Source organism: Rhinoraja longicauda, chromosome 5 (assembly GCF_053455715.1).
Source record: "Rhinoraja longicauda isolate Sanriku21f chromosome 5, sRhiLon1.1, whole genome shotgun sequence".
In the NCBI taxonomy this organism is placed as follows: Eukaryota; Metazoa; Chordata; class Chondrichthyes; order Rajiformes; family Arhynchobatidae; genus Rhinoraja; species Rhinoraja longicauda.
The window spans coordinates 48606592-48624161 of record NC_135957.1 but is presented as its reverse complement, the minus strand read 5'-3'; the positions used below and the strand labels follow the sequence as shown (position 1 = coordinate 48624161).

General features: G+C 41.8%; 1 protein-coding gene across 4 annotated transcripts; it reads left to right on the top strand.

Annotated features, from left to right (window-relative positions):
• The first annotated feature begins 2916 nt into the window (after window positions 1-2916).
• On the top strand, window positions 2917-17047 carry enpp5 (ectonucleotide pyrophosphatase/phosphodiesterase 5). Of its 4 annotated transcripts, none has more exons than XM_078399483.1 (4): window positions 2917-3195; window positions 5896-6767; window positions 9460-9639; window positions 13083-17047. In XM_078399483.1, the coding sequence occupies exons 1-4, from the start codon at window positions 2981-2983 to the stop codon at window positions 13481-13483; spliced, it is 1668 nt and encodes a 555-aa protein (XP_078255609.1). In that variant the 5' UTR covers window positions 2917-2980; the 3' UTR covers window positions 13484-17047. The 4 variants fall into 4 exon arrangements, with proteins under 4 accessions (XP_078255609.1, XP_078255612.1, XP_078255611.1 ...); XM_078399486.1 differs by having other exon boundaries at window positions 3056-3232; window positions 13083-17044; XM_078399485.1 differs by having other exon boundaries at window positions 3056-3335; window positions 13083-17044.
• The last annotated feature ends 523 nt before the right edge of the window (window positions 17048-17570 follow it).

The window sequence follows — 17570 nt, the reverse complement described above, 5'->3', positions numbered from 1 at the left end:
TACCCCAGTCATTCCTTCTTCTCCCTCCTCCCTTCTGGCAGAAGTGTGCACCATCAGACACAGTAACAACTTTTTCTTTGTCATCAGACTTCTGAATGGTCCTTCCATAACCTAGGATCCTATCTGATTCAACACTAGCCTATTGAGGGCATTGGACTTTGTCTATGGAACTGATGCAGTACAATGGATAGGAGAGGTACTCTGTACTCTGTGTCTTCTCCTTTGCTCCATTTATTATACTTGAGTTTGAACTAATTGTATGGTATGTCTGAAGATAGACACAAAATGCTGGAGAAACTCAACGGGACAAGCAGCATCTTTAGAGAGAAGGGATGGGTGACGTTTTGGGTTGAGACCTGTCTTCAGACTGAGAGTCAGAGGAGAGGGAAACAAAATATATGGAAGGGTACAAAGAGTATGCAAGGTGTGAAAAGGACAGATAAAACCAGGTGAAGAGCAAGGAATTGTAGAATGGTTCATTGTGACAACCAGGCATACGAACAGTAAAATTAATCAGGATGACAGTGAACCTAGTAGGAGAACTAGGGTGGGAGAGGGACGGAAAGCAAGGGCGGCACGGTAGCACAGCGGTAGAGTTGCTGCTTTACAGCGAATGCAGCGCCGGAGACTCAGGTTCGATCCTGACTACGGGTGCTGTACGTCTTTGGAGTGTGGGAGGAAACCGAAGATCTCGGAGAAAACCTACGCAGTGGTAAGGAGTTTGTACATTCTCCCCGTGACCTGCGTGGGTTTTCTCCGAGATCTTCGGTTTCCTCCCACACTCCAAAGACGTACAGGTATGTAGGTTAATTGGCTGGGTAAATGTTAAAAATTGTCCCTAGTGGGTGTAGGATAGTGTTAATGTACGGGGATCGCTGGGCGGCACGGACTTGGTGGGCCGAAAAGGCCTGTTTCCGGCTGTATATATATGATATGATATGATATGTTAGTTCTAAGGGTTAGATAGGAATAGATCAGGTAGATGCATAGAGTCTCTTGCTCAGATTAGGAGAATCAAGAACCAGAAGACATAGGTTTAAGGTGGAGGGGAAAAGATTTAATAGGAATCTGATGGGTAACGTTTTCACACAAACGGTGGTGGGGGCATGGGCGAGCTGTGAGAGAACATAGTTGAGGCTGGGACTATCGCAACATTCAAGAAACAACTAGACCAAGTGGACCTGTTGGGCCTAAACCTCTTGTGAGATGTAAATGTGAGTGCTCACAATCACGATGCCAGAGACAAAGTCGTGGAAACAAGATAAGTTTATTCACGGGTCTGCAGAGCCGGGTGCCTCTCCAAACCGAGACACCCCGAGACAAAGACAGTGTCTTATCTTTATACAGTACAACTTCGTTGAATCTCCCTCCCCTTTGCTGAATCCCCCTCCCCTTCGGGCTCCTTCCAATCAGAGCGCTGAGGTGCACAATCTTCTGTACCGCCCCGGGTACCCCCCCCAGATCATACATTGTATGTGCATGGTAATTGGCAGTTCCCCGATCAGGAGCGTATTTGCAATATTCATTTACCTCATTGAGCAAGCGCAGTAGTTATCCACATGACCCTTAGTTACCTTCATGACCCATTTCAACCCTTCCCTGCTGCTTAGACACTCTCCTAAATTTACGGCCCTTTGTCCAGCCTGTCTCTGTCCCTGTACCACATTATCAGTGCCCCAACGAACTCGGTGGTAGTTCAATCATCCTGTCCCTGGCGGTTTAATAGTCCTGTCCCTGGTAGAGTGGTAGTTCAATCATCCTGTCCCTGACGGTTTAATAGTCCTGTCCCTGGTATAGTGGTAGTTCAATCGTCCTGTCCCTGGTGGTTTAATCGTCCTGTTTCTCACACTCTCCTGCATTGGTGCAGCACCTCTCCTATTCATGTACCTGTCTAAATGTTTCTTAAATGTTGCGATAGTCCCTGTCTCAACTACCGCTCCCAGGCAGCTGATTCCATACACCCACCACCCATTGTGTGAAAATGGAGGGTGGGGAAAGTGGGGGTGGGCGGAGGGAGGGTTCGTGGCGGTCAGGAGAAGTGGGAATAGGGCTCACTCAGTGACGACACCCTCTCCCCTTCCCTGTCCCCCTTTACGAGGAATGGGCCCAACGGGTCCACTTGGTCTAGTTATACATAAGTCGCGACTTCTTGGTTCCATACGCAATGGAGGACAAAGGTAAGGTTATATACCTGACACCAGATTGCAAATTCTCGGTTTTGCATGAAACAGGATACCAAGATAATGACAGTGAGTGTGTTACTCGCAAATACCGGCTGGTGGCTTCTGAGTGCCGCATGTGTCAAGGTAAGGACAATTAATATGTTGACAATTGAATTGCGCACGTCGTGGAGTTCAAATGTAGTGACAACAAATGTGTTAATAGCAAGACACAAAATGCTGAAGTAACCCGGTGGGACAGGCAGCATCTCTGGAGAGAGGGAATGGGTGACTTTTCGGGTCAAGACCCTTCTTCAGACTGATGTCAGGGGAGTGGGAGGTACATGGACAAGGAAGAGTGTAGATAAGGAGGTGTGAGATGTGAGATAGCAAGAAATGACAACAGCAGCAGCAACAACAACAACAACAACAGCGGCAACAACGGCAACAACAACAACAACAGCAGCAGCAGCGGCAACGGCAACAGCGGCGGCAGCAGCAACAATAGCAACAGCAGCGGTGGCAGCAGCAGCAACAACAGCAACAACAACAGCAGCAGCAATAGCAGCAGCAACAGCAGCAACAGCAGCAGCAACAGCAGCAGCAGCAGCAGCAACAACAACAACAGCAGCAGCAATAGCAGCAGCAACAGCAGCATAGTAGCAGCAACAATAGTAGCAGCAACAGCAACAGCAACAGCAACAGCATCAACAACAACAACAACAGCAGCAGCAGCCCGGCCCCGCTCCACGTTCCCGGGCGCCGCGCGTGCCCCTGTTGCTCGGCAACGTCAGTGGACGCAACAAAGCACCTGTCGCCCAATGAGAGCGGGGCCGGCGCCGGCGCCTCGCGCTGGGTTACCCGGGGCGGGGGAGCGCGCGCGGGCGGGCGGGAGCGAGCTCGGGGATGCTCCCGGGAGCGCGCGGCTCGTTGCAAGGAGCGGCGCCGCCACCCAGACCCAGCTAAAGCTGGCGAGGCGGGACCAGCCACAGCGGCTTAGCGAGGAGCATCTGCTATTTCTCCCGAGAAACTGCTGGTATTATTACTCCGAGAAGATGAGTATTTGAAGCGAGGTGTTTTGCTTTACCACGCGTGTAATATAAGTTACCCGGCAGCATTCTAATCAACTGGCCTAATTGCCACTTCCCGATATTTCCGACTTGCAGGCGAATATGGGTTTGTAGCCTTTCCCACTCGATCGGGTCTTACTCCTGGTAAGGCCCTGATGATAATAACAACAATGCACAATGAAATATTTTGAATGCGTGTTTTTTTCAGCAAAGCTAATGGGCTGGAGGACAGTTCTTTTGAGACCTGGGTTCTATTCCAATGGGTGTTATTCCAATGTCAGAAATAATTCGATACATCATACAGCTGCTGTATACGGATTTTTAATGGTATCAGTTCAACACTGAAGGAGGCCATTTGATCTACCCTGTATGCCTCTGTGTGTCCAGTTACTTTGATTCCGATGTTCTTTCATACCTGGCAAAATATTCCCCTTCCCTTGCGAAAGTCACTGTTAAATTTGTTTCCTTCAACTTTTCATTGGGTGCTCAAGTCTGTAAATTTGTAAATTATAATTTTTAATTCTCTGGCTCTGGAAACAATTCATCTGTACTCACGTTTTCAAAACTATTGATAATTTTGAACATTATTAAATCGGTTCAATGTTTATTCTTTAAACTTTCTTTATCTTGACAGCTTTTGTTTGTGCCCTTTCACAGACACCTTTTCTGTTCTGTACATCCCTCCTTTCTGCAACTGAACACGCCCGATGTCTATTTTTCCTGTCCCTAAGTCCCGATTCTGTTTTTCTTCTTGCTGATGCTGTTTGATCCGCCAAGTGTTTTCCAGTATATTCTGCATTTCTGAAGTTTCCTTGTGTGCATTTTAGATATGCTCTAAACTTGATTCCAACCAGGGAGTTTCTTTACCCCAGGATAATGAGGTGGGCAGTGATAAAGTTAAATGTCAACTTGCTCTAAGGTTTGCGATCTCGTCACCGAGTCAGTCGGTGTGTACATTTAAATCAGGCCTCTCGGCTTAACTCGATCATTTGGGGGCCCAAGTTGAAAATGTGGGTAAATATATGGCCGATATGGGTAAATGTAGATTATTCAATTTGTTGAAAATGAGAAGAGAGATTATTATCTAAATAGTGATAGAATGAGAAAGAAAAGGTGCAGTGAGACCTATAGATCCTTAAAACCTAGTCACTTTAAGTAAAAATGTAGGTACAGCAGGTGGTAAAGGAGGAAAATTATGTATTAGCCTTCCTGGTGGGAGAATTCAACGATGGGAACTAGAATAGATTAATGCAATTATGCGGGGCCATTTTGACATCATATTTTTAGTATTATGCTCTGCTTATCTGAGGAAGGATCTTTTTGCTGTGGAGGGGTGTAGTAAATGTTCACCAAGCAGGACTGGCATATGGAGGAAGATTGGGTCAATGGGAATGCATTCACTAGAGTTTAGAAGAGAGGGGCTTTCAACAAAATTCCAACAGAATGGCATACTAGATGTAGAAAGGACCTCCTGATGATGGGAGAGTCTAGAAGCAGCGATCACAGTCTAGGAATAAAGGGCTGGCCATAGAGGACCGAGATAGAGGCATTTCTTCACCCAAAGAGTGGTGTACCTGTGGAATTCTTCACCACGGAAAGCAGTTGAAGCCACATCATTAAATATATTGAAAAAGGGCATGGATACAGTTCTTTTAGCCAAAGGGATCAAGGATCACATGTAGAAATCTGGAATAGGGTACTGAATTTAGATAATCGGACATGGTTGTATTGATTGGCAGAGCAAACATGAGGGGCTGAATTACCTAGTCCTCCTATTTTTTAGGTTTCGATGGATAACATTACAGGAGATGCCATCTGTCAATGAATTGATAAATCACTAAAACAAGTGTAAATGCTCATGTTGCTTGGAGATTCTTCTAATATATTGACAGGGGTGCTTATTTTTATCAGTAATAGTAACCTGGTTCCATCAGAGTAATTTATTGGCCGTGAAATATTTCTGGGATTTATGAAAAACTGTGTCACAACTGTGTCCCAGATGCAATGCATTTATATGCTTCATCCTGTTTCAGGCAGAAGCAATTTCAACTTCCCTTGAAAATATGCATTGAGAGCAAAGCTGGAAAAAGTCGCTCCTATGTCAAAAATCATCTGTGTCACCAATGATTTTAATAATTTTCTCTGAAAATTTATCAAAAGTAATAAACGTTAAGAAAAACCTGCTGAGATGCATTGCTACAGGTCTAGGCAGTTATCAGAAAATTAAAATATGACTGTTTCAAATTTTCATTAAAAATGAACATTAGTAAGTTCACCAAAGTGCAACAAACTGACAGTTTCTTCAATGAACTGATCTATTTGCAAGGTTCTTTCAGTGATGAATAGTCTCTGAAAATGTTTAGCATGTAAATGTGTCATTTTAGTTATATGCAGTTTAATAGATACCTCGGGCACCTGATTATTAATTCATCTGCGCAAAGTTAGTTAATAACAATAGGAACAGAGTATTTAAATTATTGATGAGAAGTACCAAGAGAGACGTGCTTCCCAAACTGTATTTTAAAATGACAATTGGATGGGGAGGGTATAAGGAGGGAAAATTAATCAGGAAGGAAAGGAATGACTTTTAAGATAATTACTATTAGTTTGCACTGAGCTTTATGCCATTTTAATCAAAGCAGCTTGTTGCTATTTCTGTGTTGCAGCTGTTGTGCAAATAGCTGTCAAGGTAAACCATCCACGATGACACCTTGCAGCTGGCAGGTTTGCTTCCTGCAGATAGTATTTACCTTCACTCTTACTGGAGCTGTATCTCTTCAACATGAACAACCAAGGGTGCTACTGGTGTCATTTGATGGTTTTCGTTGGGATTACATCCACAAAGTTCCAACACCAAACTTCCATTATGTCATGGAAAATGGTATTCATGTAAATCGGGTTACAAATATTTTCATCACAAAAACTCTTCCGAACCACTATTCTCTTATAACAGGCCTGTACGCTGAGAGCCACGGAATTGTAGCTAATGAAATGTATGATAAGGTTTTAAATAAATCTTTCTCTATGGAGGGAATGGAAATGTTTGATCCAGTTTGGTGGGAGAAGGCCTATCCACTTTGGTTAACAAACCAGATGCAAGGCCATCAGAGTGGAACAGTAATGTGGCCTGGTACCGACGTTCAAATTCATGGCATGTACCCAACTCACTACATGAAGTATAATATCACTGTTTCATTTGAAGATCGAGTGGATCGACTGATTGATTGGTTTAGAGGAATAGAACCTGTTAATTTTGGCCTCCTGTACTGGGAGGAGCCTGATCTTTCAGGTCATGATTTGGGGCCAGATAATCCTCTCATGGACAGGATCATTGCAGATGTTGATCTGAAGCTTGGTTATCTGATAGCAGAAATTCAGAAAGCAGGACTGTGGAACACAATCAACCTGATAGTCACAAGTGACCATGGGATGACTCAGTGTTCTAGAGAGCGAATTATTGAATTGAACCAATATGTAGATTGTGAGCTGTACAAGTGGATTGACTTCACACCAGTCTCCGCTATTTTGCCTAAGAAAGGTAAGATGCGGAAAATGTATTATTTTTGTGTTAAAAGCAAATTATATTTGAAAAATGTTTTTTATAATGAAAATTTGTATGTGTAAAGTTCCACAAATGTGAACAACTGCTTACATATATGGTGTAAAGCAGGGATCATTTTTCAGCCAGCCAGTGGTCTATATAAGCTGTCAAATTTCGTCTCTCATTAACTGGAAAAATATCAAATTATTAACTCTGTATTCTTAGAATTAAAAGTATGGGCTCATTCACATTGGGTCAAAGGAAGACGTTAGAATCTTGTGAAATTGAAGGTAAAGTGTATAGTGAAGAAGCTGGTCTCAGGTTAAAATAGAATATTGGTTTCCACAGGAAAAGTGGGTGAAGGAGATGAAGTGGGCAGATGGAGTTTAACTTTAACAAGTGCAAAGTGATACATTTTGGGAATTTTACCCAGAGTGGAGCAAACACAGTGAATGAGAGCCCCGGGGAATATTGTTGAACTGCGAGATTAGGAGTACAAGAGCATTGTACCCTGAAAGTGCCAACATAGGTGGTGGACACAAGTGGTAAAGAAAGCGTGCTCTTCATCAGTGGCTGAAACATTTGAGTGCAAGAGTTGGGACATGTTACAACTGTACAAAAGTGTGATTAGGTCACACGTATATCATCTTGTACTGTTCAGGTCATCATGCCACAGGAAAATATGACTAAGCTTGAGAGGGTGCACTAAAGATTCACAAGAGTGGTGCTTTAATTGGAGGCTTGCTGAGTTCCATGTAGAGGTGACATAATAGGGGTATATAAAATCTTGATAGGCATAGATTTGGTAGATAACAAATCTATTTCCCATGGTTGGTGTCCAAAATTAAGGTGAGAAGGAGGAAGGTTTAGTGGAGATCTAAAGGGGTAAATGTTTCACACTAAGACGAGTTGGTTAATGGTCAAAGTTGCAACGCACCAATTATTGATGATGTGTAATACAATCTTAATCTCTTTCCTTAAAAGGATGCCTTTGGAACACAATGTGCCAACAAATTGAGTTTTTTAAATTAAAAGTGTATTTGTTTTGTATTATACTTGCATTGATCAATGACATGTTATGGTGTTAAAAAATATTTATTTTACAAAGTTTTTTCAAATGTTGTGATGCACATATACACCAAAGACGTCAATGTAATCTTCAAACATCTCTTGCCTCTTCCACTGACCATGATTTCCTTGGATGATGTTTAATTTCCCTGCAGGTAAACATGGAGGATTGTAAAGATCATCTCTATTTTTTCCATAGACTTTTTTCATATCCTTCATTAGCCCTTCCTGGTTGACTGCTTGTACCTTCACAATCTCATTCTAAGCTGAACAACATTTCTGATTCCACATTGTCTCCTACTTTCCTTTGAACGAAGTCTCTTTTTCTCTTGTCATTCATGGATTCCCACTCCTTCCAGGTTCACTCTTCTCAATAACAGGAACATTCCACTCCTGAATTCTCCTTCTCTTGGGTTTAAAAGCCTTCCACATCATCAGACATCTGCAAACAGCCTCCCCCAATCAGCTTTTGCAAGTTCCTGTCTAATACCATCAAATCTAGTTCAACTTTTGTACCAGACCTATTCTTTGCTGTAATTATTTGAACTCAGGTATATTTATAGTCCCAAAGTGTTTATCCACTACCACTTCCATTATCTGCCTTGCCTTATTTCCCAAGAATAGGTTGAGTTTTGCTCCTTCTCTAGTAAGGCCATCAAGAGATTAATTGAGGAAAGATTTCCTGAACAAGCTGAACAAATTCCACCCCACCAAGCCCTTAGCACTATGGTATTTGTAAAATTGAACTCTTCCCCCACCCCCCCCGTCATCTCCATACATTTTTTTCCCCTCTAACTCCAGCTGATTACTAGTGGTTCATAGTACAATAAATCTCCAGCCCTTCTTATTTCTCAATCCCATGAATATCCTGTCTATGGCACGGTAGCGCAGCGGTAGAGTTGCTGCTTTACAGCGAATGCAGCGCCGGAGACTCAGGTTCGATCCTGACTACGGGTGCTGCACTGTAAGGAGTTTGTACGTTCTCCCCGTGACCTGCGTGGGTTTTCTCCGAGATCTTCGGTTTCCTCCCACACTCCAAAGACGTACAGGTATGTAGGTTAATTGGCTGGGTAAATGTAAAAATTGTCCCTAGTGGGTGTAGGATAGTGTTAATGTGCGGGGATCGCTGGGCGGCACGGACTTGGAGGGCCGAAAAGGCCTGTTTCCGGCTGTATATATATGATATGATATGATATGATATGGACAGCTGTGATGTTCTTCTTAAAAGCACAACTCCCCCTCCACTCTTACCTCCATCTCGTTCCCTCCTGTAACCTTTGTACACCAAAACTTTGAGCTGCCAGTCCTGATCCTCCCTCAGCCATGTTTCAGTAATGGTTATAATATCTCAGTCTCCTCGTCCCAGCCAATCGCTTGCAAATGGGACTAGCCCACTATGCCTACTTGGTCAGCATGGATAACGTGACCAGAGGGCCTGTTTTCATGTACTGTTTTATGACTGAGTTTCTCGTGCATCAGAAACAGTTGTACAAAAATGCAATTGTGAATGTTCCAGCTGGTTTATTTTTCTTTTAATTGCTGTTAGTAAGGTAATTAGTTACATGTAGTTCTAAACATTAATTCTGCACAAGGAGGTGATTATGGTCTTGTTTTGCTGCAGGCAAGCACAATGAAGTGTATAATGCATTGGTGAATGCTCATCCCAACATGACAGTGTACAAGAAAGAGGATATTCCAGATCATTTTCACTACAAACACAGTGACAGAATTCAGCCAATTTTGCTTGTGGCAGATGAAGGCTGGACCATCAACCAAAACAAATCATTTGGAAAATTTACGTGTGAGTGTTCAAATAACACTGGTAATGTTAAACCTCTTTAAGGTAGCACTGAGAATAATTTACAGACTTAGAAAAAAATATATATGTGCAGGAGTAGGCCATTTGGCCCTTCGAGCCAGCATCGCCATTCAATATGATCATGGCTGATCATCTAAAACCAGTACCCTGTTCCTGCTTTTTCCCCATATCCCTTGATTCCTTTAGCCCTAAGAGCTAAATCTAACTCTATCTTGAAAACATCCAGTGCATTGGCCTCCACTGGCTTCTGTGGCAGAGAATTCCACAGATTCATAACTCTCTGGATAAATAAGTTTTTCCTCATCTCAGTCCCAAATGGCCTACTCCTTTACCCTTAAATAAGGGTAACGAAAAGTGGAAGGGTACTTTTTGCTGTGTGTCACTCTTTATGAAGCAAAATGTTATTTTAGTTTAGTGCTGCATTGTCACCTTTCAAATCATCTGCACACAATGTGACCTACATGGCACAAGGGTCTTGGGGAACATCCCCAACTCTTTCCTCCCCCCCCCTCCCCCCGCACAGATCTTGTGATGTTAGTGCCATATGGTACCACCTTATTGGACTACATGATAAAGCTGGTCTCAGTAAAAATGACCTGCAATAAAACCAGTCAAGTTTTTTGTTGAAAATGTATAATATGTAGATGTTGGAAAAATAAAATTAAAAACAGAAAATGAAGGAAATGTGCCGATGAAGGGGCGATCAACCTGGTTCACTTCCACTTCCACAGAGGCTGCCTGGCCTGCTGAATATTGTTTCCAATATTGTTTGGTTCTTAATTTGGATTCATAGTTGTTCTTGTGTCAACCCGGTCTAATGTATTTATATTTGATGCAAACCAACCAATCAAGCGTTAGTGGTGGCAAATAAATATGCATCATCTGATGGGACAAAATATGCTATAATATCTACCCGCTAAGGGAAAATCAATTACAAGTTTTCCTTGAAGGCAGAAATAACAAACACATCTTTTGGGAGTAATAGTTGATAATGCAATTAAGTGCTCATGATTATTCCATAGCTAAATATTAATATGATATTCAGTGCGCTAATTTTAATGTCTGACAGAAACTTATTAATATGAACCTTCATTGGATTGAAAGAAGATCAGCAGAATAAAAATTAAATTTAAGAGTGAAAAATGTTAAAGAATAATCTTGGAGTAAAAATCTGTTAAAAACATAGTTATGATTTTCAAATTGGTAGAGGCCCACCACTGACTTTCTGGCAATTGATCGTCCGGCACCTCCTTTGATCCGGACAAAATTACGAGAGCACACTTGAAATCCTCACCCCGGAAGTCCCCCTGAAAATGTGGCACCTAGGCCGGGTGAGGCAACCCCGATCTCGTCCTCATCGGGACTTCTGCGGCCCATCGGCGGGCCAAATTTGTCCCCTGCGGTCGAGGCTCCGGTACTCTGGCTTGGATTCATTTCCACAGCCGAATTCTGAGACCGAATCTGTGGGCTGGTATCTCGGCCCCCCCCGGTGCTCTAAGTGGACCATTCAACTCCTCTCAGAGGCTCGTGTCGGGCTGCGGGAACGGCAGGAGCGTCCGCCCTACCACATTTTTGGCAGATTCAGCAAATCTCAGGTCAGTGGGTTTCAGCCCGTTAGAATTGACGGGAAAGCAGTGCCTTGTCCTTGCAGGCAGCCGCCAATCCGACCCTCATCTGGAATTCCGGAGGGAATTTCATTTAATTTATATTTAGTATTTGTTTTATTTAAGTTTCTAGCAGTCCATGGTGCTTTAGAGACAAGGGAGGGGTATAATTAGTGGGTCAGAGGTGTATTATTGTATCGTTATTACGTGACCTTTGTTGGTCTGACAAAACGGATAATACGGCAAGGCTCTGGAACCAAAGGTGCCAGAAAATCAGTGGTGAATCTGTGTAATGTTTTTTAAAATGGTGTTTGTGAAAAGTTTAGAAAGATGAGTGGGGACTTCATTGAATTTTACCAAATGAAAGGCCTGGATAGAATAGATGTGGAGAAGATGTTTCCACTCGTGGGAGAGTCTAGAACCAGAGGGCATGGCCTCAGCATAAAAGTACGTACCTTTAGAAAGGAGGAATATCTTTAGTCAGAGGGTGGTAAATCTATGGAATTCATTGCCACGGACAGCTGTGGAGACCATGTCTTGGGTATTTTTCAGGCAGAGATTGACAGATACTTGATTGGTAAGGGTGTCAAGGGTCATGGGGAGAAGGCAGGAGAATGTTGGGAGGGAACAATCATAAGTGATAGGAGTAGAATTGGACCATTCAGCCCATCAATTCTACTCTGCCATTCAATCATGGCTGATCTATCTCTCCCTCCTAACCCCATTCTCCTGCCTTCTCCCCATAACCTCTGACACCCATATTAATCAAGAATCTATTGATCTCTGCCATAAATATATCCACTGACTTTGCCTCCAGGCAAATAATTCATGTGGCAAATAATTCCACAGATTCACCACCCTGTGACTAAAGAGATTCCTCCTCATCTCCTTCCTATGACCTCTAGTCCCAGACTCTTCCCCCTAGTGGAAACATCCTCTCCACATCCACTCTATCCATGCCTTTCACTATTCTGAATGTTTTAATGAGGTCTTCCCCTCATTCTTCTAAACTCCAGCAAATATAGGCCCAGTGCTGTCAAACGCTCATCATATGTTAACCTACTAATTCATGGAATCATTCTTGTAAATGTCCTCTGGACCCTCTCCAGAGCCAGGACATCCTTCCTCAGATATGGTGCACAAAATTGCTCACAATATTCCAAATGTGGCCTTATCAGCGCCTGAAAGAGCCACAGCATTACATCCCTGTATTTGTGTAAAAGACCATGCTAGTATTTGCCCTTTGATGCCATGGGCTTTTATCTTCCTTAGCAGCATCATGTGTGGCACCTTATCAGCTTTCTGAAAATCTAGATATAATACATCTACTGACTCTCCTTTGTGTAGGAAAAAAATTGCAGATGCAGGTTGAAAAGGGCCTTGACCCGAAACGTCATCCATTCCTTCTCTCCCGAGATGCTGCCTGACCCGCTGAGTTACTCCAGCATTTTGTGTCTACCTGATTCTCCTTTGTCTGTCCTGCTATTTACTTCTTCAAAGAATTCCAGCAAATTTGTCAGGCAAGATCACCCCTTCACAAAGCCATGCTGACCGGCCTATTTTATCGTGAACTTCTAAGTACTCCATAAACCTCATCCTTTATAATGGGCTCTCAAATCTAACCAACCACCGATAGATCAAACCCTGATTGAATGGCAGAGTAGACTTGATAGGCTGAATGGCCTACTTCTGCTCCTATGACATGCACTTATGAACATATGAATTACTCTAATTCAGTGGGTGCTCCCGCTTTTATATAACTTAAAGTATCAAATGAAGTTAATTATTTGCCGTTGATTTCCTGTGTTTTTTTCTCTCTAGTGGGTGATCATGGATATGATAACAGGATACAGAGCATGCAACCAATATTGATTGCCCATGGCCCTGCTTTCAAGAAGAATTTCAGCATGGAATCCATAAGCAGTGTTGACCTCTATCCATTACTCTGTCATCTCTTGGGAATTGACCCACTGCCAAATAATGGCACCTTTAAAAATGTTCAGGAATTATTAGTTTCTGTAAGAGTGGTCACAGCTGGAATTTCAATAATGGACATTAAGTCCCAAAATGGATTAAACGTGTATGCATGGCCAGGTATCCTCCTTGGAAGTTTTTTAGTTGTTGGATTTTTAATTGTATTTGTCCAGAAAATGACAAAAAGCCAGATGTCTGGATTGAATGTTTACCAAGGTGAGATGGCTCAACCCTTGCTGCTGAGTTAAATCCAGGGCTCTGTTATCTGGATCTTAATATTTTAATGTGCTATCTGTTATTTGGCTTTTACTTGCTCAAAATGCAATTCATCCAGTTAAGTGATCAAACACAAATCCAGGATTGTAACTTTACAAGTCAATGATGATTTCTGTTGGTGAATTCCAGATGTTTTCACCAAAGAGCTTTGGATAGACACTGCACTGCAGCAATGAGTACTTTTAACATATAAGTGATGTACGCAAGTGTAACATTTCAGAATAAATAACTATAATAATGTTACAGGATTCTGGTGCGGATATGTCAAGAAATAATTGTTAAAAACATTATGTTCTAAATATAGTTATGAACGCAAATCCATACTATAATCTTGTGGGGAATTCCAACCCAAAACAACATGTCATACATAAAATGTTTATAGATCTTGCAATGTTACTAAGAAAAATATCTTTCTAGTTTCAAACTACATAATCTTATTAAATAATCTACCTAAACATTCTTTTAGTATTTGTTTAAATTGCCACACATTGTGTAGTGCAAGAATGACCGAGAAGGGAGAGAAAATTACAAATCTTAGTTTTTTAATAACTACCAGTCAATGCAGAACAAGTTTCGAAACAAATCACCTAACCTAATGAATGTTCACAAACCATACAGACCAGAAACTTGGTACTATCTGTTGGGTTTAATGCTTTGTGCACTGCACTGACATGTCCTTCATTTTTCACAATAGTACCTTTTCTCTCGTGTTTTCTGAAAGCCAATGATTATCATAAAATTAGATGGACCGATGAGATAAGAACCAAAATTTCTCACAAGATTTTATTGCATTATATGGTCAGTACTGAGTTGGAGAGAACTGCAGATGCTGGTTTAAATCGACGGTAGACACAAAATGCTGGAGTAACTCAGCGGGACAGGCTGCATCTCTGGAGAGAAGGAATGGGTGACGTTTTGGATCAAAGCCCTTCTTCAGACTTCTTCAGTAATGAGTTTTATCTATTGCAGCATTAATCAGTATTTCAAGGCTACAACTCATTCCGTTATGTTTGCCATACTGCTTTATCTCATTTATAGATATTTAAAAACACTGTTCCGTAGGATTGTTTTTTTAATGGTTATTTACTGCCTATTATTTGCTAGTTCTCTGGCTCTGGCCCTAAAAAAGCTCATTTGGGTTGCTTTGCTTTGTTCCTGGTATTTTCTGTAAGTGATGATGGACGAATGGTGTTTCTCACAGCTCCTTTTTGCAGTGATGTGTACCGCATATACTATTGCTATGCAAACTTCAGCTTATTTAAAATTCTGCTGGTATGTCTACTTCCATACCAACAGGTTTATCAACAAAGTTGAAACACGTGGCGTAATTAGAACATGGTCCATATGGTTAGAAAGTTGGCTAAGTAACAGGCATCAGAGGAACAGGGTGAATTGTTTTCTAGATTGATGGAGGATGTCATCTCGGGGTTTGCTGAATCCTTTTGGCCAGTGGTAATACTTACTCCTTGTTTAGTGGTATTTCCCTTGTACAAGAATTTGTGCAAGAATTGTTGTTTTCATTTCATTTGATGACCAGGATTGCAGTGTGTCAGCAACATATATGATTGCAGTGTGTCAGCAACATATGACACAAGTTGGCAGCATTGTGAACTATGAAAGCAATAGTGATAGATTGCTACACATTATCAGCAGATGGTGAAATGAGCAGATACTTGGCAGATGAACATTAACACAGAGAAAGATGAGATCAGTGCTTTGTTTTGTTATGGTGGCTCATCGGCACCACTTAAAAAGATTAATGCTTGGATTGATGTAGAGCAACCAATAGCATTGTGTAAGCTGTTATAAGCACGTTGGCACCTTTTTGTCCACAAAAAGCACTGGGTGAGATGATGTATTTTTAGGATACTGTTCTAAGACGAGTGTAGAAACAGGGAGACTTGTGGGTATGTGTGTACAAAGCATTAAAAGTGGCAAACATAAGAGATGCTGGAATCTCAAGTAAAAAGCAAAGTGCTGGTGGAACTCAACAGGTCAGGCAGTATCTGTGGAGGGAAATGAATTATGATTGGTCAGGCTAAAGGGTCCTGACGTGAAATGTCGTCTGTCCTTTATCTTCACAGATAATTGACTGGCCTATTCAACCTTGCAGGGCGGTTTAACAAAGTGGTTATGTGCAATTCGGGGCTTTATCCAGTCATAGTGTATGAAAGTAGGGAATTTGTGTTGAACCTGCTCTATCTTTAGTCTTGTATTTAACTCATCTCGTTGTTGTGGTCATCTCATTAAGGAAAAGATGTGAGATATTGGAAAGAATTTAGAAAGGATTTGCAAGCATGCTTCATGGGATGAGATATTAGAAAATTAAAAACTAATATGAGGGGTCTGAACAGAATGGGAGGATGTTTCATTTAGTGGAGGAATCAAGGATTCAAGGTCACAAGCACAAAATAAAGGGGAAGGGAATTGAGTGGCATGGAAAAAATTATTTGCACAGTACCTTTAGAATATGGAATACACTGCCTGCAAATATAGTGGAGGCAGTTTCCACTGAGGCCTTGAGGAAAAAACTGTACAAGATCACTGAGAAAGAGCTTGTCATTGGAACTAGTGTTGCTCCATAGAAAGTTAGCATGGAAATAGCCTAAAGACTAACGATTCTATAAATGCCGTTATTCATATTTCGTTGTCCTAGCCACAATACTTTGATTTTAAATGTCCTGGGCTGTAATTCTTATGATCTTTTTCACCTTCTGTAGTCCTATATTTTCTCACTAGTGAATGCTTCTGGATGCAACTACCACTTCCTTTCTTCCTTGTTATTAATGGTCAATGATGTTAAGAATACCCACCTTTTGATTCTGCAATACATCTCAGGAGTTTGATGTCAATAGTGCCAGGTAGATGCAAATTGTTGTAATTTATATAATTGGTTAAACTAACCATTATTGAGTACAATATGCCATGAGTATGAGCTTGATTTATTATAGTTAGATTAGGGTGTTTGAGGCTTGGAAGTGCAGGGAATAGAGGGATATGGATCATTTACAGTCAGGTGAGATCAGTTTAACGGTCATCATGTTTGGCTAAAAACATTGAAGGCCAAAGAGTCCGTTCCTGTGCAGAACTTTGCACTATGTTCTTTTTGAATATTGCAAGAGTCACTAATATTCAAGCAATTCTGCAATAATGTAGAAATACATGGTAATAGGGTTAGGGTGAACATTACAGAATCCATAGATAATTTACATCTGATGCTGACTTCTACAGTTAATTATAATTTTCAATCTCAAAAATAGAAACATCAGGTTTATTTCACTGTTTATGCAATTTATGTAATATTTTCACCCTTCAATTGAGAAATGAGCATCCTGTAAAATGTCTTAGTTTTTGAATTTTGTTTTTGCAACTCTAAGGGGATTTAACCACTGAATCAATATCTCAAATGGCATATGAATAACCATCGGGTGGCGCCAGCAATGGCTGCCTCGCCAACAGTCAATCTGTCCCTTTTCTGTTATTTTATAGTATGTGTTAAATGTATGTTTTAGTGTTATTTAGCTTGTTTTATGTGAGGGAGGGAGAGGGGGGGGGGGCTGTTGGGGGAAACTTTAAAAAAAATCTCTTACCTCCACGGAGATGTAATTTGTATTGTATTGTATCTCCTTCCGCACTGCGGCCCAACGTCAAGGAGTTGCCGGCCTCTCCTGGAGACCGGCGTTGGGAGCTCCAACCGCGGGAGCCTGCGGACTTACCATCGTGGAGCTGGTGATCCCTTTGCCAGGGATCGACCTCGGAAGCTCCAACCGCGGGAGCCTGCGGACTTAACATCGTAGAGCTCGCGATCCCTGGTTAGAGACCGACTTCGGGAGCTCCAAGCCGCAGGAGCTTCGACCGCCCCGACGCATGAGCTTCGATCGCCCCGATGCAGGAGCTTCGATCACCCTGACGGATGGTTCGACTGCCCCGGGAGAGAATGAGGGAAGAAGATTGAACTGGGGGAATCCGCTGTGGTGGATGTTTATTTTAACCTTTATGTATTTTTATGTTTTGTTGCTTTTTTTTTTAGTATGGCTGTATGGTAATATGAATATCACG